Source organism: Falco punctatus, assembly GCF_963210335.1.
Source record: "Falco punctatus genome assembly, chromosome: 6".
Classification (NCBI taxonomy): Eukaryota; Metazoa; Chordata; class Aves; order Falconiformes; family Falconidae; genus Falco; species Falco punctatus.
In genome coordinates, this window is record NC_137585.1 from 69,549,448 (window position 1) to 69,572,123 (window position 22,676).

The 22,676-nt window shown below is 42.2% G+C and overlaps 1 protein-coding gene across 4 annotated transcripts in view; it reads right to left on the reverse strand.

Annotated features, from left to right (window-relative positions):
• Positions 1-4,841: 4,841 nt before the first annotated feature.
• Positions 4,842-22,676, reverse strand: part of FAM107B (family with sequence similarity 107 member B) — a 57,810-nt gene continuing 39,975 nt past the window's right edge. For 3 of the 4 annotated variants that reach the window (XM_080391742.1, XM_080391740.1, XM_080391739.1), the window contains 3 exons: positions 14,063-14,246; positions 10,056-10,209; positions 4,842-8,025 (listed from right to left, as the gene is read on the reverse strand). In XM_080391742.1, coding sequence (XP_080247868.1) covers positions 7,909-8,025; positions 10,056-10,209; positions 14,063-14,190 — 399 coding nt within the window. In that variant the 5' untranslated portion in view covers positions 14,191-14,246 and the 3' untranslated portion in view covers positions 4,842-7,908. Of the gene's footprint in view, positions 8,026-10,055; positions 10,210-14,062; positions 14,266-22,676 lie in introns of all 4 variants that reach the window. The other variant, XM_080391741.1, reaches the window with a different exon arrangement.

Consider the following 22,676-nt stretch of genomic DNA (forward strand, 5'->3'; position numbering starts at 1 on the left):
CCACGACCCCCGAGTACAACAGTGGTTGTTCTTGCTGCTTAGGGTAAAGCTGCTGGAGAAGGCTGTCCCAGCCACCACCCTGGCACACCTGGTCTTATCACACCTCCAAAACCACCTGGTAACACCTTCCATCTCTGCAGTGATCAGCTGGTGCGAAACGGCTCTCGGGACTCCACGACAGCCATCAGAGACCTCTCCACGGCAAACCAGACTGAGCATTCCAACAAAAAAATGAGGCACCAAAACAACCTTTGTGAATCCAGCTCCTGAACTACTGAGGTCTTGAAACCCACTCAAAGCTTTTTAGCTTCTCAGCACAGTGGAACAGCTAATGACATTTGCATAATAAAAATCCCTAAATAATCTTGCATTTCGCCAAGGAAGCACCAGTTCACAACACAGCAAGCGGCAAGAGCTCAGCAGCGCTATACTTTCGGAGGAAAGCTTTGAAGGGGGAAGGAGGAGAAGCCTTTGCAGAGCTCCCCCGCAGGGTGAAATCCCGCAGCCCGCCAGAGCCCCCGCTCCGCAGCGCTTTGCCCAGGAGATGGCAGCAGCGTGTGCGAGTTCCGCGCGGGGCTGCATCCCACAGCACCCCCAGAGCATCCCCAGGGCATCCCCACAGCACCCCCAGAGCATCCCCACAGCACCCCCAGGGCTGCCGGGACCCCCGCTGCAGCATGAGGGCGGGGAGATCAGCAACCTGCACGGTAAATCATTCAAAGAGGCTTTTTATCACTTTAAGTGGGACAATCTGACTTTGCTCAGGGCTTGCTTCTGTGTATTTTAAGGCTTCTTACTCATCACACAACAGACTTCTTCCATCCTCCCTCTCACCCCCATTGGGATGTTACAGTCATGGCCCTTCTTTTTAAAAGGAGCTCTGAGATAAAAAACCCCAACTTTGATGCAACTATACTGGTTGCTCATTTATGCTGTCAGACAGCCGCTCTGAATGTTTCTTCCTACCTGCTCCTGCCCCCAGCATACACGGTGTTTCTCATTTCCACTCCCCACATGCCAAGGGCTTGGGCTGGCTTTCCCTTCACTCAGCACAGCAGCCTCAAATACCCATTTTAGGATCCATCCCATGGATTCCTCGCTAATAAAATGCCTTTCATTACAAACCAGTCCTGGGAAATAATCCAAGAGCAGGGAGGCCTGAATAGGCAGCAAGAGCTTGGGGTGAAAGGAAACAATAGGAAAGGAATCAAAAGTACAATGAGGCTTCAAGGGCGGGGAAAAAGGCACACGGTACATTAGATGTGAACACAGGAACACACTGTGCCGTACGCAGGCTGTGCATCATCCTCAGCTTGCTGTTTAACCTTGGGTACGAGATGGAAATCTTCATCAGTCAGGGACCTGCCTTCCTGCTGTCTATTCCTCCTTTTTAACACCTCTTTGCTTTCCACCCCCAGCAGCAATCCCTGCTCTTCAGCAGCAGGATGGAGCGGGTCTGCCCGCAGAGGGGCCTCCTCAAGCTGTAGGTAGCTTGCAGCTCCCCTCCAATCCGGTTATCAGCATGATTTCCTAATATGCGAGGAACAGACTTTGCAAGGAATAGACTTCTTGGTGCAGAACAGAAGCAACTCCCTTTCAATAAGGAAATGACAAAAAATGCAAGATCTGTGTTTTGAAGAGAATTTACTCCTTGGTATTTAATGAGTTAAATTTGATTTGTATTAGAAATGGGAGGAAAAAATTCCCTAACAGACCAGCAGCTGTGAAATATAGGGCCCACTGTGCTCAGCGAATTTCCAAAAGCCACTTTTTTGCGCTCAGCTCGTGCAGGTGGTACCCCAAAGCTGTACAGAGAATTCACCAAAGCCCTTAGCACAGAGGTAAAGCTAAAGACAAGTGCTGAATTTGTACATCAGGGAAAATTACTCCTTATGGTCCAGAACCACAGTGACGAAGGGCCTTCCAGGTTTGAAAGCACAGCTTTAAAGGGTCTCTCTTTCCCTGCTGCTACTGATTAAAGCAAACTCCCGATCAGCTTTTCATCGGAGAATCTTTTAGGCTTCATTTACCAACAGAGAGTTCAAAGACAGATATCCTATTGGACGCAACCCCTTTGTCAGGGAGACCGTTTCGGCCGGGCAGGGCTGCCGTGCCCCGACCCCAGCGCAGGTGAGAGCCAGCGCTCCACAGGCAGCTCCCTTTGCCTTTCCACACGCCCTTCAGACGCACCCTGCTAAGTGGCTTCGGCCTGCTGGGCACTCTTTAATCTTTGAGCACAATGAAGCGGACTTGGCATTTCAATTGCATTATGAAAGATTCGTTTCTGAACAGCTGAAAAGGGGGAAAGAAGTACGTTTCTTCTTCCCACCTAATCAGGCTGAAGGTTCCCTGTGCCAGCCTCAATCTGTGTTAAATTGCTCATGCCATCCAGCGGAGAGATTAGATTTGGGTACATAATAGAAGTTAATTCCAAAAACGATTACTCAGATAATTAAGTACTACAGCTGCAGTGGGGGATTCTGGCTACTGGAGCCCCCTCTCAGGTGCTTTATGTCCTCCTCCCTCCCTCACCAACCACTGTGGATATGCCCCCTCTCCTCCCGCCAGCACTTGGCCTCAGCAGGTCCCTTCTCCCCAGCCCCCCGCAGAGGCCACGTGTCCCCCCAGCACCTCAGGGGCTCAGCTGAAGGCTCCACGGCACCAAGCGCCAGAGCCAGCAGGCACAGCGGAGAGATGGCTCATCATCAGCTTAGGAACCACATAGAGATTAAGGACCAAATTTACTGAAGGTATCCAGGTGCCTCATCTTTCCTGGGGAGCAAAACTCCATGGAAAAGAATGGCTGGTTCAGAGATGGCATTTGAATTGCCCAGCTTCAGAGTCCTTGCAACATAGATGACATTCCCTCCGAGTCAGGCGTTGCAGGATCCTTCACAGTCAAAGAAAGGATCGGAACTGTGCTCCAGAGGGACAATTTTTCTGCATTGATATAAATGAAAAGCAGATGATTATTAGCTCAAATGCACCTGTCTGAGGTTCAGCAAAGCGGACCCCCGCAGACCCAAAGAAGAAAAGTAGCCCCCATCTAACCTCGGAGAGGCAACACTGGCAGTGTGAGGGACCCAATGCGGCCTTTACCCAGGTCTAAAGCAATGCCAAAAGGGCTGTGGAAGACAAGCACCGGCGTGGGAGTCAGGATGTCCGTGCTCCACTGCCACTGCCAAATAGTTCCTCTGGCCATGGTTTCCACCACCTCCATCGAGGAGAGTCATATTGACAAGAGCACCACAAACGTTTACTCTGACAGATGAAAGATTTCAAGCAGAACACAAACGGTTTGAAGTGGCGGGGTGAGAGGAGAGTTAACTTTTATTACCAGCCCTCCAGATCTCTTCAAGTATTCATGCTCTTCCTACTGTGATGACTTGAGAACCCAGCTTGCCCTCCTGTCCCTCACCCTAAAGATGTTAGTTCTGATACTACGGAAATGGCACCACTGCAGCTGTTCTGTCTCCAGTTGTCTCTCTCGGTTATTTTCTGAAGTGTAACTGGTCACCCGAAGTGCCATCAGCCATTTTTCATTACTAATACCATCCACGGACCCTGTAACAGCAGCTAAGGGACCTCAAGGTACTTCTTTCCACATAGCTATGGCATGACACAACCCATCTGCATATGGCCACAGGAGCACAAGCAAAGCCCCCCGCAGACCACTGCTTGCAAAGCCACATGACAAAATGTATTAGCTCAATGCAATCCAAAAAAGCATAGAAAAGGAAGATCATCTTTTCCACCGGGCACGCTACAAAAGCAGATCACGTGCCCTCACTCTTTTCTTTCTGGAGCTGGAGTGAAATATCAAAGGATAATTCAAAACACATTTGGACACACTTGAGGTAGAAGAGCACAGGGCAGCATCTCCAACAGGCCATAGAAACCCACTCCTTATTAACTCTGTTCTTTCCTACCTCCCCCACGTTTGACAGCTCCTGGAGTGGGTCCAGTGCCATTGCATCAGCAGCACTGCCAGGACCCATTCCACATGCTGAGCCATTTCTGAAGGAAAAAGCATTTCCTGACATCTGTTCTGAATTCACTGCCCTTCTCCTCCCCCGCTTGGTTTCAGCCCCACGCTCCTCTCCAGCTCCCCCTCCATCACCACCTGTCCCCGGCTGACCAGGGCTCACCAGTAAGAGCTGAGGATCTTCCTGGAGATCTGATGACCCACACCTGTTCCAGCCCTGCTCCTCCTCCTGCTAATTCTCTTTGCCTCCTGTTGACACCAGATTTTGCTCTCAGCAATGGCACTGAGCTATCTGACCCTAACCCAGTGAATCACTTGTGCATGCACTTGCTTTCACATGTCCAAGTTTTTCCTACGAGAACCACACACTTGAGCACTGGCTAAATTAAATGGACTTTGCAGGACTGAACCCAGGACTAGGTTCATTACTCCTCACTTTCTTTCAGGATAGAATTGTTGCAATGCTAACAATTCCAAGGCTGAATTTTTCCTGGTGCACTTTGATGAAGTTAGCAGGATAGGGAATGATTTCCACAATTATTTGATTTCCATCACAACTTTTCCTTCATGCTCTGCCTCACCTTGAACTAGCTGAACAGCTACATAATCTTTTCAAAATTTTTCTGCATCAAAAATAATTGAAAGATAATAAGACTATGAGACACAACAAGCTTTTTCTGCCAACTGATTTGCCGATAATTTTGCATATACAAACAAGGGATGCAGTTTTAAGGAAGTAAAAGTCATCATGACCTTGATACCTCCCCCTGCACTGCAGAATTTTAAATAACTTGGATATTTCAGCACAGTCCCTGAGGTTTTGTTTTTGGCAGGACATGACAGACACCATCGCAAATGCCAAGCATGTAGTAGATTTTATTAAGCATAACTTTGGTTCTAAGTGTTCCACCCTCATTTTCGTAATACCTTTCGTTAAAAACAATTATACAAGAGCAAATACAAAAAATATTAAATTATGAAAACAAATCCATTAAGGCTCCCTTTTTATATTTATATATATTTATATATGTACACTCAAACAAGTGCAGATATTAACAGAAGGTTAAAGCCACAAAAATGCTAAAAAATTTACTACTATACTATCAAAAGCAAGAGTTTTAAAAAAAGTACAAAGTGGTAAGTGAGCTATTTTCAAATCACTGAAGTATTTGCCAGATTGCTTCAAAACTCATATAGCTAAAGGGCAGATCAGGAATTGCTTACGCTCACTGGCAAGCAGTTTCTTACTTGCGTAGCCGCACAGGACACTTGTGGTGTGACTAGCTGACCACCCATTCAAGGGTTGCCCATTCTAGCCCAATCCTGACTTTAAAGACAAGCTTTTGCCTGTCCAATTGACAAGAAGGTGGCTGGGATTCCTAGACTAAAGGATCAGCAGGATTCAAAGATGTTCTAACACACACGTTGATGTTCTGTTCACACAGAGAATTAATTCCAACTGAAAACAAAAACCTACTTCACGCTGTATGTACAAGGGAGTTTTCTGGCCTCCTGTGTTTCAGAAAGAGAAACTCTACCCTGAATCACAAGCTAACACGGAGAGAAAGCAGAATGCCTTCAGCCTTGAGGCACCCAATCCAACACACTCACTGAAGCCAAAGAGAGGTCCTCGTCCCCACCGACTCTGGTGTCATTTGGATTACACCAACTTCATTCCACTGCACATGCATGGTAGGATTGCCATGTTCACCAAGGGAAAATGGCTGAGAAGCAATGGTCTGCTCCAGCCAGAGAAGGGTTTCCCCACCAACTTCTAGATTCTTCCATACTGAGCAGAAGGTTAATTGTGAAGTGGAAACCAAGAGGCATGAAGTTTGGTAGGCTGAGAGCAGCTAAGATAAAACATGAGCGTGGCAGGGAGGGCTCATATATAGTGCTGTCTCAACAACATGAAACAAACCCAATCAGTGCAAGCGTTTGAATAATGTGCTGCCAGAAAGGAAGATCCCCTCCTTCCAGGAGAAGGGAAGGAAGAAGGGAAGAACCTGCAACAGCCAGGGCGTTCCTTTGTTGAGTAAATACATGGAAGAGTCTTACGTTTTGCCTTTGTCTTTTATATGTCCATAATCTGAATGGTCTGGTAGACCATCTTCACTTTTAATCTTCTAGACATGAGTCACGCTGCAACTCTAAATCAATGGCAATACACTTACCACAATTCAATTTACTCTCAATCTGATTATGTCCTGATAAAAAATGCCTGGATCTTGACAAATTGAAGCCTGTATCTAGGAAACATTTCTAATTGTGAGCATTTTGTTCCAAGTGCTATGCTGAAATTCTATTTTAAATGTTCAATACTTACAGGAAAGGCAAAAGGAACTAAAAAACAAAGCAACAAACCCTCCACCACCTTTACAATACAAACACGCCACTCTTGATATTAATAAAAAATGTTCTCAAACAGTTATGTCCCATGTAATTACAAAGTAGAAATTATTTTGTTAGTATCCTAAGGCAAAGACTAGGATTAGATCCTCAGCTGATATGGGTGAACACAGCTTCAGTGAGAGCTATGACTGTGCCAATCAAGCAAGATAAGGATTTATCCCCAGATTCAGAAGATATCTGTACCCATTTGCACCACGTAAGAATCCAGTTCTATAATCCCACATGATAATCTGTTCCCTCCTCCTCATTCCAGGCTTTTCTGGATAACTAGTAGTCATAAGCATGAAGGATCAGATTCTGCCATCCCTGTGCAAGCTGAGCAAAATGTTTTATTTAATGGCAAGTCACAGGGGCAACTTGTGGAAAGGCAGAAGGTGACGTAATTGGACCCTAAGACTCAGTGGTAACACACACCTTTCTTGAGGCCAAAGGAAGGATGGGATAAAATGAATTTCATTTTATGCCTCACTTTAGGGAAAAAAAATCCATTTCAGTAGATTCCAATGATCAGTTTGGTCTGGCTTAAACACTGCTCTGTTGCAGGAAGTTCAACAAGTTCCTGCAAGCAAAGAGAGGGAACTGATGGCAGATCAGATTCCTGATTTCAGTTCCAGCAAATGAGTTTAAACACTACCGTGTAATGTATTAACACTGTACTTAATTAACATCATGTCCTTGGCGGAGAAAGGCCACAACAGCAAAGTAAGCAGGATCTCAAAACACAAAAAGTAGAAGTCAGGTCATTTTGTACTGAGAGGTAAATTCACATGTAGCACTGCACAGGCTTGTACAAAAGGGTGTAAGTTTAGAGACAGAGATAAATTAGCCTCTGGATTCTCCCTGGTGAGAGGTTAATCAGATTCCTGCTCTTTCACAGCCCAAATTCTACATGCCAAACAGGGAGAAATGGGCTTTAAGGCTGCTTAACTTTTCACTGCTGGTGAATTTTAAGCATTCTCATCTTGCCCACACCTGCCTATCCCAGCAGGGATGGGCAGCAGTGATCAACATACCTTGTATCTTCCCAGATTTCATAAAAAATCCAATTAAACACAAATTATTGTGGGATCTACACAGGCTGTAGGTCTAGATGGAGGAAATCTACCTGCACAGCAAAGCTTCGTAAGATATCACAGGAAGATTTTTGTTCTGTTTTAAAGCAAAATACAATCAGTGTATCTCCACTAAACTAGGATCACAAGAGATAAAGCAGTGCAATACTGAAGGAGTTTCTCTAGTATCCCTGGTTCAAATCTCTGAGTAAGCACGTCAGACTGGTCCATGACACTGAACTGACAGACTCCTTATCCACTGATCTCAGGACTGCATTTGGCAAGTCGATCTGTTTATGGTACTGTCTTTTTTAATCCACACATCCCAGGAATTAAAAATCTCATCTTCAGTAAGTGTCAGCTGGATGCTGTTATTTTCCCCTCTTGGGGGGCAAATCTGAGACAACCTGCAAAAGCCTCTCTCTGCAGGAAAGCTGGAAGTCTTAGCAGGCGCTGGCTCTAGGAGTCTGGCGCTTCTGTGGCTTCCTGGACCGTCCTCCTCAAGTTGCCCTTGACTTTGACAAACTCAGGCGCATTTTCCTGCTCTTCCTGTATCTTCTGTTGCTCCAGTTCCAGCTTAAAAAGGATTCACATGTAAAAAATAAATAAATAAATAATATATATATAAAAAAACCAGATCATCGAAATACAAGACAAACACCTAAAGGTTTCAATAACTGGCCATGCAAAACTCTTTAAACTGTTTCCTTTCTTTCTCTCATGGAAAAGATAAAGCTGCATTTCTTTGGAAGCATCTGTTCTCGTGAACGATCAACCTTTTCAAATCCTTGGCTCTGGTTCATTCCAGATGTCCACTTTTGCCAGATGGACAAAAACTCTGCAACCCCGGCATGAGAACAAGATGAAGCATTTTTTAAGAGATTCTTGATCTTCATCGAAAAAACAATAATAATTCCCTCCTCTGGCTTTTACAACGGGACAAAGACAAATCTGCCTTGTGGGTGAACACATGCAAACAGCCACTACTGGGCATGCTGGTAGAATTTATTGCTGAGTGTCTAGGTATGTTTTTCTCTACCTAACTTGAACCATTTTTGGTGTATCTGTTTTGTCTACCACAAAAAGCAATTAAAAAAAATTAAAATCCTCCTCAGCCCTTAGTCGTTAATTTCTGAGAGCCTATTCACTAACTTTTTAAACCCAGTTGGAGCTGCTGCCCATGCAGGCACGCAATTACCATGTGATGTTAGACACTCTGCATTATGAGGCAAGGCTATACAGTGTCCATACAGAACATGGCTTACACATCGCACAGAATACGGATTGCTTAGCAATCCTCAGTGAAGGCAGATAAATCAGCAGAAAGGAAGAAACAACCCTTTAGAAAACTAACAAAAGCTCCTGAAAGGAGCTGGTTTTTTTAATAGACCAAGGCCTCCCTGATTAATGGGGACAACATACTGCTCACTTAAATAATCTCTCCTTTGTCTCTGTCCCCCCGCTGGCAAGGGACGTGCCTTGTTGCCATAAATCATGACAATGTTCCTCTATGAGTCGTGTTGTCAATTAATGCCATTCTTATGATGTTTTCAAAGTCACAACATTGTTTGCAATGGGCAGTCTTTTCCTCTTATAACAGAATTTTTTATTCTACATACGTCCTTGGATGGCTCAGTTTCAAACCAAATCTTCCCACAATCCAAACCATTTGAAGCTGGGCTCTTAAGATCAGAAAGGAAAAGTGACAGGATGATACACTTAAAAATACAATAGCTTACTCCCTCAAAAAATATTTCTAAGCCAAATTAAAAAAAAACACAAAAGCTAAAACAGAATCCCCAAAGCCTAACTAATGATTGAATCACACTTCATTTTCAATAAAGTAATTATTTGGCTTAATTGATTTCCATTCAGAAAAACAGGAGTTACCTCTTAAAGCATTTATTTAAAAATAAATGTAATGCTTGATGCACAGTGACTTGTTTTGATGAGGTGTTTCACTGTAGAGATACTTCCTCACAGGTACAGGAAGTGTGTTAAGAGGCACTGACACGTTTGGTTGGCCCTGCGCCTAGCAGTAAGGTTCACCACAATGAACTTCAGTTCCACATCATCCTCGTACTCGGGGCCTGAGGACCTTTTCCTTCATTTGAAAATTTCAATGGGCTCACACATTTTAAAGTTATGAAAGATCTTTTTAAAGTCATCTAATTTCTTACATAACCCAGGAGAAAGAATCAATTGATTATTTTTTTATTATTATTCATTAAGTATCTACAAGTTTTGACTCACTATAACCTAACAGCTATTCTTAGTGGATCATCTCTTAATAGTTAAGACTACAAAAGTTGACTAATTCATCACAGTTTCCATGGTTAAACACGTTTAGTGCTCCACACACATTCCTGTCATCTGGTGCAGGATTCATTTGGCCAAAGGCAGGCACTATACACAGTTCCTATAGAGTAAGCGACAACAAATAGTTAACTGTCAAGTGTGGTTTGACTCATCCTAAAAAAGATATCTGCATTTGATCAGAGGAACTGTGCCAAAATTCAGCTGCTGCTTCTTTCCTGTCTGCAAAGGGAGCCTCGGGTGAATAGCTCAGATGTAGATGTGCAAAGGTAGTGTTATCCCCACCTCACCTGCTCCAGTTTCTGCTGCCGTTTCAGTAGCTCTATTTCCAGATCTGATTTCTTCTTTTGTGCTTCCTCTTCTTTTTGTTGTTTAATAACTTGATCTCGTTTCCTTTTCTCCATCACCTTCTGTAGCTCAGGTTTGTTTTGAGGTGCAAGACCCCTTCAAATTAAATGGGGGACACACACACACAAGGGGGAGCAGGACAGGGAAGAAAGACATCAGTTTTAATTAGCAGAAATTGACACAGAATTGTAGACAGATTTTCTAAAATCAAGTAGTTGCCTATTTAGATACATTGGAACAGAAATAATTCATTACAAGGAAAAAAAATGCAGACATTTGCCTGGTTTGTAAGCCAAAACCTAAACTAGAATTTAAGCTCTATTATTACTGAGGATAATAAACTTCCCTTTAATGTGCATGCTCGTATTTCTCCTGTATAATTCACTGTTTTGACTTCCACCTTTACTCTTCCCTCTATTCTCTCAATTCCAGAAGAGCGGATTTAAAAAAACATCACAAACCAAGACTCTAGCAGAGCTAGAAACAAATTTTGGACAAAGACTCTTCCCTTGCTGGCCGGTAACTTGGACAGATTGTGTTCAAACACTCCTATGCAGGGTATTATGCCCATAGAAGCTTGCATGGACAGACCTAAAAGTGGTCTCTTTCTGGATTTTGTCACACTCCTCCTGGAAATCATGCGTTCTTGTCCTTCCTTGAGAATATGAGAGCTTTTCCCATGCCTGGCTGCAAAACTATTTCCAGTGAGAGGTCCCAGGCGTTACTCAAAATCACAAAGAGGCTAAGACAACAAAAATCAGGAATAAAAAAGTTGCAGTCACCTTGGAATCCAGGCAAAGGGAGGATTCTCCCTCTCACAACACTTTAGGCGTTACATCAACAGAATGTTTCGAGTCTGTTCAGCACAAACTGCTTTCCAAGCCAACCACTCTAAAATGAGAAAGCTTACTCTCTGGGAAGATGCATGGCTCTATACAGGCGTGCACACACAGATACACACTCACTCCTACTTAGTTTTGTGACTTCAGCTATTTCTTTTATCTCTGTTATGCTATGATGTTTTCAAAATTTGTTGTAAGATTCAAAGCTCTCCCTGTTATTCAGATATTAGCATCACTTAAGTCAGAGCAGAAAGATCTGAAATTTGTCTTTGTTAGTGTCACCTTCCCTGGGAAGACTACTACATGAAAACATCTGGCACTAAGTTTAACATCAGCTGTTTTTTTATTTCAACTTTAAGAAATTCAATAATCTGAATAAGCTTTCAGAAAGCCTATCTTTACCCTTCCCTACTTGCTACCTATCTGATTGCCTACTTCTTCCGTAATACGCATATCTGATAGCATGTCCAATAATACATTAAAATGCCATTTTACGGTGACATCTATGAATGACTCCATGTATTATGCAACACACTATCCCTGTACATACCCTGACAGCAAAATCAAATATTTAGCAACGCCAAATGCTGTTCCCTATTTCTCATAATAGATGTCATGGCCTGAATGCCACAGAAGCTACAAGACTGTGTTCATATTTTATGTCTCATGTTATTTTAATTACATTTTAACACATAAAGATTAAGTGAGGCAGAGAAAAGCTGGAGTGATTTTTTTATTACTACTACCACTACTGGATCTAATGAAGAGGGGCTGGTAGTCAGACCTGTAACAGAACCACTGTAATGTCAATCCTATTTCCACTCTCATATGCAAAAAGGAAAAGCAACAAACAGACAGCTGCTGGATTAACTGGAAGTCTTGTATCACCTCTTAGTGATTGTTCTTGTTAAATAAAAAAATCCTAAAGCTTTGATCTAGAGTAAGCAAAGCATGCTATAACACAAGTTAGAGCTGATAGGGTTAAAACCTCTGGAAGGGACAGGATTAATACCCTGCAGAGCTGAGGTTTACTCCTAAATAAGTAAAAATGGTTTAAGGTAAGTGACCAGTGCCTTGAGGTACCACTACCTGGATCTTTGTTTGCCCAAAACAACTACCATTTCTCCAAGTAAACAACTACATCAGTGCAAGAACCTACAGATGCTGCTCACAGTAGGCATGGACAGGGATTGAACCAGCACTGGCTAACACCTTCTAAGATCCAGAAATGGCTGTTCAGAGCTGACTGGTCAAAAAGTGAAGCTGTTGGTGCCTACACTAAGTCTTCACAATAAAATAAGGTGTGTGTTAAGCTGACTTCTATAAGAGCAGTCCTCCATACATATGACAGTTTTCCATAACAAAATAGAACACAAGCCTAATATTTACATTACTGAAAAGCCTTATATCAGAGCTAGCAAAGTGACACAAAGCACAGAAAAATAACCCTCTTCTCAAAAATACCAGTTTTTCTGCTGGTAAAAACTCTCCAAGTATTTCATTTCTGCACCAATAAATAAGGATTTAAAATTTACAGCTCCAGCTAATCAAAATCACTGGAAGAGAAGAGTGGGTACTGAGGGCTGCAGAACTCCTCTGTGTAACAGGATATTCTACTAGAAGAAAAGAACATACTATTTAAAAGTTCTTTATGCTTTCATAAACTTAAAAGAAAAAAAAAAAAAAGCCTTAATTTACTGCAGCCTCCACATCCTTTAGAATAAGATCCTAAGTTGGGAAACTTCATCTATCTTTCTTTTAATGACTATACACTTCCTCTGACTTTGATGTTTAATCCCATTAACGAAAAATAGGACAAACACCTATTTAGGCCAGTTTCTTCCAATTCAGTTGGCATTCTGTAAAACATTTCTACTTCTTCACTAAAGAAATGCTGTATTGTGCATGCAATTCATTTAGCATTAAGTACCTAAGCCTAGCATTTGTGAGGATTTTGCTATCACACATAAAAAAGACCCCCTCCCCCCTCAAAATACTACCCTGCCAGGGTGGGGGTGGGAAGGGTGGGAAAAGAGAGGAACTTTTATAATGTGACTCCTCCTGCCAAACAGACAAATCCAGTTGTGCTGGAGTAGTCAGAGCAATAGTTTCCTCCTCTCCTTTATCAAGGTCCTTGGTCTCAGAAAGTCTGAATGGCTGCTACCAGCAACTTTATTCTCAAATGCACTCTGAAATACTGCTCTTCCTCTCGTGTTTTGTGGATGCCCACGTCTTTGTCTTTGGGAAGTCGATTTTGGGTGGCTTCAACACACCAAATCACTAATTTATATCACAGTTACTGTCTGTTTAAAGGGAGAAGCATTCACAGGCTTGGTGGCTCTTTCTCCACTGTGTGATCTGGTGGTTATTTTCTTAACATGATCTCTAAATGAGTCCTCCCTTGCTGAAGAGATTTTATAACAGAACTTCAGCTATTTCTGGGCCAACTGCTTGTATCTCTGAAGTTCATGATACAAAGTTCAGGTTATTTACATCTTTAAAAGCAATATATAGAGTAACAGCTGTGCATCCCGTCCCAGAATGGAGGAAGCAGCATTTGCATAACATACAAAGAGACACTTGTGCAGCAGCAGAGCAGACATCAGACTATCACACTGCATTGCAAAAAAGATCAAGTAAGTAAAGAACTGTTTCACATGAAATAAAATATATCATTTCTTTGATTTAAAAGTGTCTCATAAACTCAGTGCACTGGCAACGGTGAAAACCCACTGATTTTATGGTCCTGCTGGTAATAGTAAAAATTTTTCAAATACTTGATAAAGTTCAGAGTTCAAGACAAACTACAGTGTCAGGTAACCAATATGAAATGTGACAAGGGAGAACTGAACTGCTTCCTCTTGAAACTGACCCTTTGCGAGTATTCACAAAAACAAAATGAGAAGCCTTTTTCAGGAAGTTTTTGCAGAGCAACTGAAATTCAAATAGAAATAAATGCCACAGTTAAGAATCAGTCTTTTCATCTACAAGCTCTGAATCAACACAAAGTATCTACAGGGTTTTGGATAAAATGTCATTTTGATGAAACTAAAACTCAAGCTGTGTGTTTGGGGTGGGAGGGTGGCACAAGCGATTTTTAGACTTACCTTTTCTGATTCATAAGCAGCTCTCTATGGAGATCTTGATGATTCCGGGATGACTTCACAGGATTAATTAATTTCTGAGGTCTAATTAATTCAGGATTGTCATCATCTATGTAGTCTGGTTCAGCCATAATCTTTCTTGGAATAGGATATGGATCTTTGGGTTCAGTGTCTTTGTTCACAGTATCTGTAAAACAGTCCGAAAACTGCCATAAATCTACATTGAAAGACCTGTTAAATATGTATTAAAACATAAAGGCAGCATATTACATTGGTAACAGTTATGCTTTTCCTAGATTAATTTTGTCTGTAGCAAACAAAGGCTCGCAGAGCAAACAGACATAGCATCTTTTTAAATAGAGGGCAATTTCACAACAACATCATCTCCAACTGTCTTCACCTATGGACTTGGAGACACAGATTCCCCTGTTTTAAGAACAACTAGACAAATAATTTAGGTTAAGTGCATGAAGAACCCTACTGATTTTAATGAGCTTACTCTACTGATTTTAATGAGCTTACTCAGATGAAGCATTTTTTAGATCAACAATACTGAGACCCTAAAGATATTTTAAATACTGACTATATTAAATAGGATGAAAGTGCACCAAACCCACACCGATTTCTCATTTTCTGCCATCAGTATCATGTCAGCTATGGGGAAAATGCCTTCTGTGGATAAGCCCTGTACTGTACCAAGCAAAAGCTTCCATGTGGAAATCACCAGATCTGCAGCTGCTGGGATGAGGGTCAGATTTCTGAGCGGAAAGGTAGAGGAGAAACACTTGGGTATGGTTGTTTCTTAAACTCCATGTTTCACCCAGTGAAAATCCACAGAAATCCACTGATCTGAAGGCAATGAAGTCTTGATGACTTGTATCATCTGGAAATGTGGCGTTTTCCTATCCTGCTATAGAAAACTTACCTATACACCAAATGACAACACTTTTAATCAACAGCTGACAAGTGAACTATAGTTTTCAACTAATTTATATGTGACTATTCATACCCCTTTCCATTAAAAAGCCTCAGTCACAAAGAGTTCAGCATCCAAAACAAAGCACATTCAGAGCAATTCTGCCCCCATTCGCTGTTGTGAAAACCTGCACACAGAATCTGCAATTATCAATTTGATGAAACACTGGCCCCTCAAACAGACGCCCCCCCAAAAAAACTCTCACAGCATGTGGGTTTACACAGACAAATCAATGAGACATGAAAGAAAAAGCAAGAGACTTCCATGAGTCTGACTGGCAGAACAGCTGAATGCTGCACACTGTATAGTACAGGGCTACGAGACAGAGAATCACTGGGATTTGCCATGTATTTTCCAGTAAAAGCTGAATATGTGCTTTAATTTAGATCCCATTGTTACCAGCTCTTCCCTCCCTCTCTTACTCCACAGGCTGTAAAACCTGTCTAAATTCAGTCTCAGTTTAATCCCTAAACTATTTTCTTTCATTAGGAATCTCACATTGTTGCTCAGATCTGATTCAAAATCTGCTTGATATAGTGGAGATTTCCATTAATCCTTCAGTACATTAATACTGCACAGTACCACCACTGCCGTGACTGGGCTGCATGTGCGCTTACAGAGGAAGCAGCCAAATAACAGGACAAAGTTTTCCGCAGATGCAGGGAAGCCACTCTGGATTTGAATGTGTCCAACGAACCCAGAATGGCCCTTTCAGCTTCTTTGTTTGAATGATGTGAATGTTGCTTTACTGGTGCTGCACCTCACACACCAAGTTTCTATGGAGCAAATCTGATGAGAAACAGATTACCAGTGTGAGCTGCTCTCAGGGCGGCCCCTGCAATAGTTTTTCAAGGCAAGTTTATATGTACTGGTTTTGAACCCTGTGGGGGTGCTAGTTATCACAAGGACCTCTGAAACTAATATAAAAATTGCCACAGTTCAAAACAGTGTAAGTATATTGCTGTACATGACATAAACCTCTTACTGACACTGACTGTGCAATAAAAATACTTCTCCCATCGCCCCTTCAGAGTCCTCCTTGCTTCAATCAAGCAACCAGCTATCACCACAGGTGCCAAATATACAGCATCATTGGAAAATTGAGGTCAGAAGAAACTTGGAAGATTTCTAATCCAACCTCCAGCTGAGAGCAGAAACAGCTACAAGATCAGACCGGGTTGCTCAGGACTTTACCCAGTAAGGTCCTGAAGTCCTCCAAGCCTGCACAGCCTCTGTGGGCAACCCCGCTCACCTACCTTTGTGGTGAAGTTTTTCCTTACACCCATATGAATCTCTTGTTTCAACTCATGCCCATTGCCCCTCACCCTCCAGCCATGCACCACCGTGAAAAGCCTGGCTCCATCCTCTTGCCCAGGCACAGTGGGCTGCAGTTAGGTCCCCTCAACCCTGCCTCTGCCCTGGGCTGAGCCAGCCCCAGTCCCTCAGCTTCTGCCACAGCGCCTGCGCCCTGGCCCCCTGCCCATCTCCGTGGCCCTTTGCTGAACTCGTATCTCAAATCCCTCACTGTTTAATTGCATCCACATAAAAAAACTCCAAACCCTCAAAATCCTGAACCACTGCATACTTCTCAACACATACCACACAGCAACACGCCATTAATAAAAAGTGCGTGGAAGTCTATTCTCTTTACCATAGACAATGAACAAACTAGCTACAGTTCTTTATTTTTAAATAAGGACACAACGATTCATACTTCCTCAGTGTTCACATCAGGCTTATCACAACTAAAACAACTCATATGTTACACATCCAACCTCCACCCAAAATAAACCTGCTCTGTAAATACTTGGGTTTCTCTAGTCCTTTATCAGTTCCATCACATTGATGGGGCGGCAAGTCTTCTAGAAGGCATTTATCATTGACAGCTCCCTGTTAAAGTAAATCCAAAAATAACCTGCTGGTTCGTCAAGACATTTTCTATTTGCTTAGGTGAAGATGAAAAACACAGAATTACCCTACAACTGCCATAAACAATGTACTATTCTTTTAGCACAAGCTCCTGAAAAACAATTTGACTCAATGATTTCTCAGAAAGCTTGATGTAATATTTTGCAGCACACTGATTTGCTTTTAGCAAGCCCTTAAAATGAAGTCTATCTATTTTTCTTTCTTCTGTCCCATCTCTATTTTTAGAAACACGTATTCATAAAACTCAGAGGTCAGGAATCGTGGTTTCCTAATGTAACATGAACTCTACTAGCAGCAAACTTGAATAAATAAAACTCCCTTGGGAACTGAAGACGCTTTCCACGTGTGATTAAGCTGCAAATGATTCCAGCTAGGATTTCCAAACAGAGCCAGGGAAACAGGGCACCCAGTTCCCACTCAGCGAATCCTCTCACACTCTTTGAAAACCTCAGTCTGGCCAGTGGCCACCAACCCAGTCCTGCAGAGTCACAGTGTAATACTACATGCAAACAATACAATTAAGATAGTGTGATTTCTACCTGTACCCTATCAAAGCAAACATTTACAAAAGCACGGGGAAGTTTTGCATAAAAAGGAAACTGAGGCAAAAAGGATTCACCACATCAACGGCAGACGGGAACAGAGCAGGCAGTGTAGCCCCAGAGTTTCCTTCTGAGATGCAGGCTCACACCAATAAACCAGTCAAGCTTAATAACAGAATCCCTTAAAAGTCCTTAAACAAAGTTTAATCAATGTTCAAGCAATAACAATTAAAAAAATATTAATTCCACGAGTCTTTAGTGCTCATCACCATAAAAGTCACAACCCATAAAGCTGCTTTCAGATCATCACTAGGTGCAACAGTGGGACATGAATAATCCAAATAATCACTTAGCAGGAATATGCTGCCTTAAGAGCATCCAAGAGTCTTCTTTTAACCATCTGCTCCTACATGACCAATTCAGAATACACAATATATTTCTGTGTTTCCCCATTACCTTTCTCCAAAACAAAGGAAAGAGATTTGGATTCAGAGGATGTTTTAGCTGAGCTTGGCTCAAGTTTAATACAGCCGCTGATTTGGCAGGTGCTTCCCCAGTGCATTTGCTGAATTAGCTGTTGCTGCACAAGCAGCACAAAAGCATTTATCTACCGTATCTCATCCTGCCTGAGTAAGACCTTGTCCATGGCTTCTTATGTACACGTGGATTTTCACCAAGAAAGAATAAATTGGGGATCCTGCATGGAAGAGGAATTTTAACTCCTCAAACAGAACTGCAAAGCAATTTCAATATCCCACTAGACAAAGAAAATGCCTCTGTATAAAAATAACTTCAAGTATTCCCCCAGACAGAAGTTTAATGTTTTCAGATACAAAGATGCTCTTAGAGCAATCATGAAGTACCAAGCCAGTACCCGTCTTGGAGAGCCAAGACCAAGTGGTCACATACTTGCAATTCTTTGATTTATTTTCCTTAGAGTGCAACTAAATTCAGGGAGAATGGAAGAGACCCTTCGAGTAGATCATTCTGAATAGATACAACTAAACCGAGGCATGCCAGAAGCGTGCAAGTTACATTTGGGGGAACATATCCAAGAGACATGTTTGCTTCCAATGTTACTTACGTCTTATTCTATCTTTAGAAGGGTTTTTTTCAGCAAAAGTCCCTTAATGGTAGTAACACTGGAAACACACACACACAGAGCTACAGCCAGCCACTAGTGTTTTTAACAGATTCAAAGTAGATCTCCTTAACACCACCAGGTTACGGATTCAGCAGCTGCCAGAGCTTTTTCTACAACAGGGCTCCCATGGCATCAGCGAGAAGGGGGAAGATCATGCCAGAAAAACCCTCGTGTTTATATATAGCATTTAGGGAACTGCATTTATTTTCTATCTGGTATTCCTCATACCAGAAATCACTCTCTACATATGGAATCTGCATGTAAAAATTCCTGTGAGGCATCATATATTTATATTGTTGTACATATATATGGCATTTTCACCTTTCAAATTATTCCTGCAGTAATTTCCAGCTGTGAAAGCAGAGGTAGAGTTGAGGCCCCTTAAAAAGCAGACAAATAAATGCCTAAAAATACCGATGAATGTCAAAATAATAGACTAGTCCAGGATCCAAATGCTACATTAAGGCTAGATTCACATTATGTCCTTTTTGCCTTAATAAATTTTTGAATTAATGTCTTCCACAGAAGCATGAGCTCCAACACTGAATGCTTCCTAGAGAAGATTTTATTTGCAAAAAAGCTTCAACATCTGTTCTGAGCTTTGTTGTAAACCATCAAATGCTATTTTTTAAGACTTACATTTTTAGCTCTTTAAACTACCACATAGACTTGTGGTTTGTTACAAGTAACCCAAAGGCATTCTTGCAGAAGAAATATGGTTTTACTCTCCCGCTTCTGATTTTGAGAGGAATTGGAATAAAAATTCTTCAGCCTGTCTCTGCTCAGATGTTCATGACCAGCACCACCTCGCATCGGCCAGCTTGGGTGGAAAGCAAAAGAGCTACTTAAATGCAGTGTGCTTTCCAGGCACCATCTCAGCACTGCCTGCACATGAAGGCTCACCACTGCTATCATTTTTATCTACATGCTCTCAGTGCACTGAGGCACTTGACTAGAGAGATTAACTTGATTAATCCTTGATTACAGATATCATTAATAACTTCCCACAGTTTACCCTTTAATTCAAAGTAAGAGCTGCTGAAAACTGAATACAAAACTCTTTCCAGCCAAGATGCTCAAGCCAGCCACCATCCAAGGAGTCTGGCTCTTATTCACACATCCTTCAGGGCTGAAAGGGCTGATGGGGTTTGGATCATGGCAAAACACAGCCTATCTGCAGAAGAGGGAAGGACCAGAGAAGTCCTTGTGGCTGCAATTCCTTTCAGCCCCTCACGCTTTGTTCAAAAAGGTTGCACTTCCCAGCTACCAAAGTTTGGCTTCTAGATCAGAAGAATGTCTTCACCTACCTCAAACATGTTTAGGGCAGCATGTACCTACTGTGCTATAGGGATCAGTCATCAAATATCACCCTGATACCAGATTACTTACTACACTACTACTCTTCAAACAAAATGAAGACTTTTAAACCCTTTGGCAAGCATCTGGCTTTCATTTATGGCTCCAGCCTTGCAGGTTTTTTCATCCCTGTGTACCCCAGCTCATGCACATAAAAGAGAAGAGCATCTTAAGAACCACCACAAGCTTCTGAAGACCCATCTCGTTGCTTCCTGTCATGCACCTCAAAATCTTCAGATCCCAGCAGACAAAATTAAGTAGGAAGACTGAAAAAGTTCTGTCCATACTATGCCAGGACAGTTTAACTCACAGCACCTGCCTTACACTGGGTATCATCAGTTAATGGCTTCATTAGTTCCATGGCTGCCAACAAGACTGACAGACCATGTAGACTTCTCTCAGGAACCACTCACTTATCAGGGCAATCCAAAGCAATCTCAGTGACATCAAGGATATGGAAAGATGCAGAGCTTGCTGGCTACCAAAGCTGTTCCTATGGTCACTTCAGAGGATATTAAAATGAACCAAACTGCTGCAAATCTCAAGGAAATCCAGTTAATGCTCATTGTCTTCCCTTAAGTACTGCTAAGAGTGTAATGTCAACAAAGCACAGATAAAACATGCAGTAGATGAGAAAACAGAAGAAAGAGGGTCATTTTAAAGATGTTTGCATTGGCACCGACACCTAAAGGGAGACAGAGTGCAAAATTTGGGGCAGTGCTCCACACTGTTACAGTTCTAGCAAATGCGAAGAGCTGCTTATGGCTCTCGTTCAACCTAGCCACCACCAGGCAGTCTCTGTTCCTGTGCTTTGAAGTTCAGTCAAGTCTTGGGTGCTAAGGGAAGAGCCTAGATCCCCCCCAGAGGCTGAAGGCTAAAGAGCAATGCTGGTAAGGACAGTCTACTTGGAAAAGAGATGCAGAAAGACACAAATGGCTGTAAGAATAGCCTCACCTTCCATTAAAATCACCAGGCCCACTGAACAGGAATTTGTATTAATCCAAAAGAAATGTCCCTCAGGCTGCAAGATCTGTGATGAAGCTCTCTGCCACCAGCTCTGAAACCAGCTGGAAGTACCAGCTCTAAATAGTTGCATTTCTTTTTTCTTTGCTCAGTTAAAATTCTGAAGAGGTATCAATGCTGTTTAATTAGAGGTAGAAGATGAGAGAAAGCAAGTGCCTCTCCCCTCCTATTGCAACAGGAGGTCTCCAAGCAAGGCGGGCTGTAAGGGCACTGGGAGAGGAGATGAAGACCTTCGTTCATCACCCCAGGCAGATACTAGATCCCCTTTTTGCCAGACATGGGCAAAACACAGATATAGACTTTCCCTGCAAGAAACTACTTAGCATCTAATTTTTAATACAGGCAGTGGGAAAGACAGAAAGGCACAGGATGAAGACTAGTGCACTGTGAACAGTGCCCATCTTCCCTAAATCCCAGTCTGTCCTTAATGCACTGTAACACCACGGTTCCATCTGAGACCAACAGCAAATAAAGCAGACTATGCATCTTACATCACTTCTCTTCCCAAGAAGTCCTGCATGTTTATTAAGGCCTTTATATTCTCCATATTCATTTTGCTCAGGTTCCTGTGATTACTGAAATCCCTAGACAGAGTTGTGGATGCAGAAAGCCATTCTGATGGCAATACGACCCAGTGTTTTGGACACCTCTCATCAAAAAGACCCTTAGTAACTTTCTTCCTGCAAAACAGCAGCATGTCGTGCACATGACCTCCCCTCCATCTCATCTAATGCCATTTGTTTTAAAGGAATAAATCACGACTAGCAAAGGCATGCAACTGAATATGCATCTGGCTTTCACCAACACACTATGCAGGCAATTATTACACCACAGTAAACATGACTTTCAGGAGAAGATCACTGAAATTATGCCTCTTTGGAAATGTACTCCACAGCACAGTTTGCAACTAGATTAATCCCAGAGGGTAACTAGCCATTTATTTACACATGGGTCAACAATGATCCATATGTGATTCTGAAATTATGCATTACTGGAAGAGATTTTAAGATGAGAAAAGCAAATAAGATCAAGTTATACTCCCTGCAGCTACAGTGCACCACCATCAGTGTTCTAGACCAGTCAGTTTGGACCACTAAATTAAAAATCAGGGCAGGTTTGGTGTAATCAAATTTAACTACATTAAAATATGGTGGGTGTTACGAAAACTGAGCCTTGATTCAAAATCACAAGTCCAAAGAGTCAGAGGACAGTTTCTTCAGGGCTTCACTGTTGCAAATGTTAAGACCTATCAAACAGTGTCACCCAGTGGTAAAGGACTTCATGCAGACAGGAACAGAGCAGAGAAAGTCAGGGGGGAGAAGGGGGAAGACTGACCAAAATCCATGTTTATATACAAAACCACTAAACTTAAAAGCAAACAGACTAAATCCCACACCACATTTTAGCAGAAAATCTTACTTATAAGTTATTCCATTTCTGAAAACATCAGCATTAGAGGACAGTGATTCTTCAAATTTAAAAGTTTTAACACTGAAGAGGTATTTCTGAGGGAGAGGGGGGAAATCCAGAGCAGCCAGCAGCTTTATTGATTGAGAGAGTGGAAAAATGTCAAACATCTGACTTGAGATGCTTAAAAGGAGACTGGTGAATCTTGAATGCTCTTAAAATACAATCTACAAGACTTCA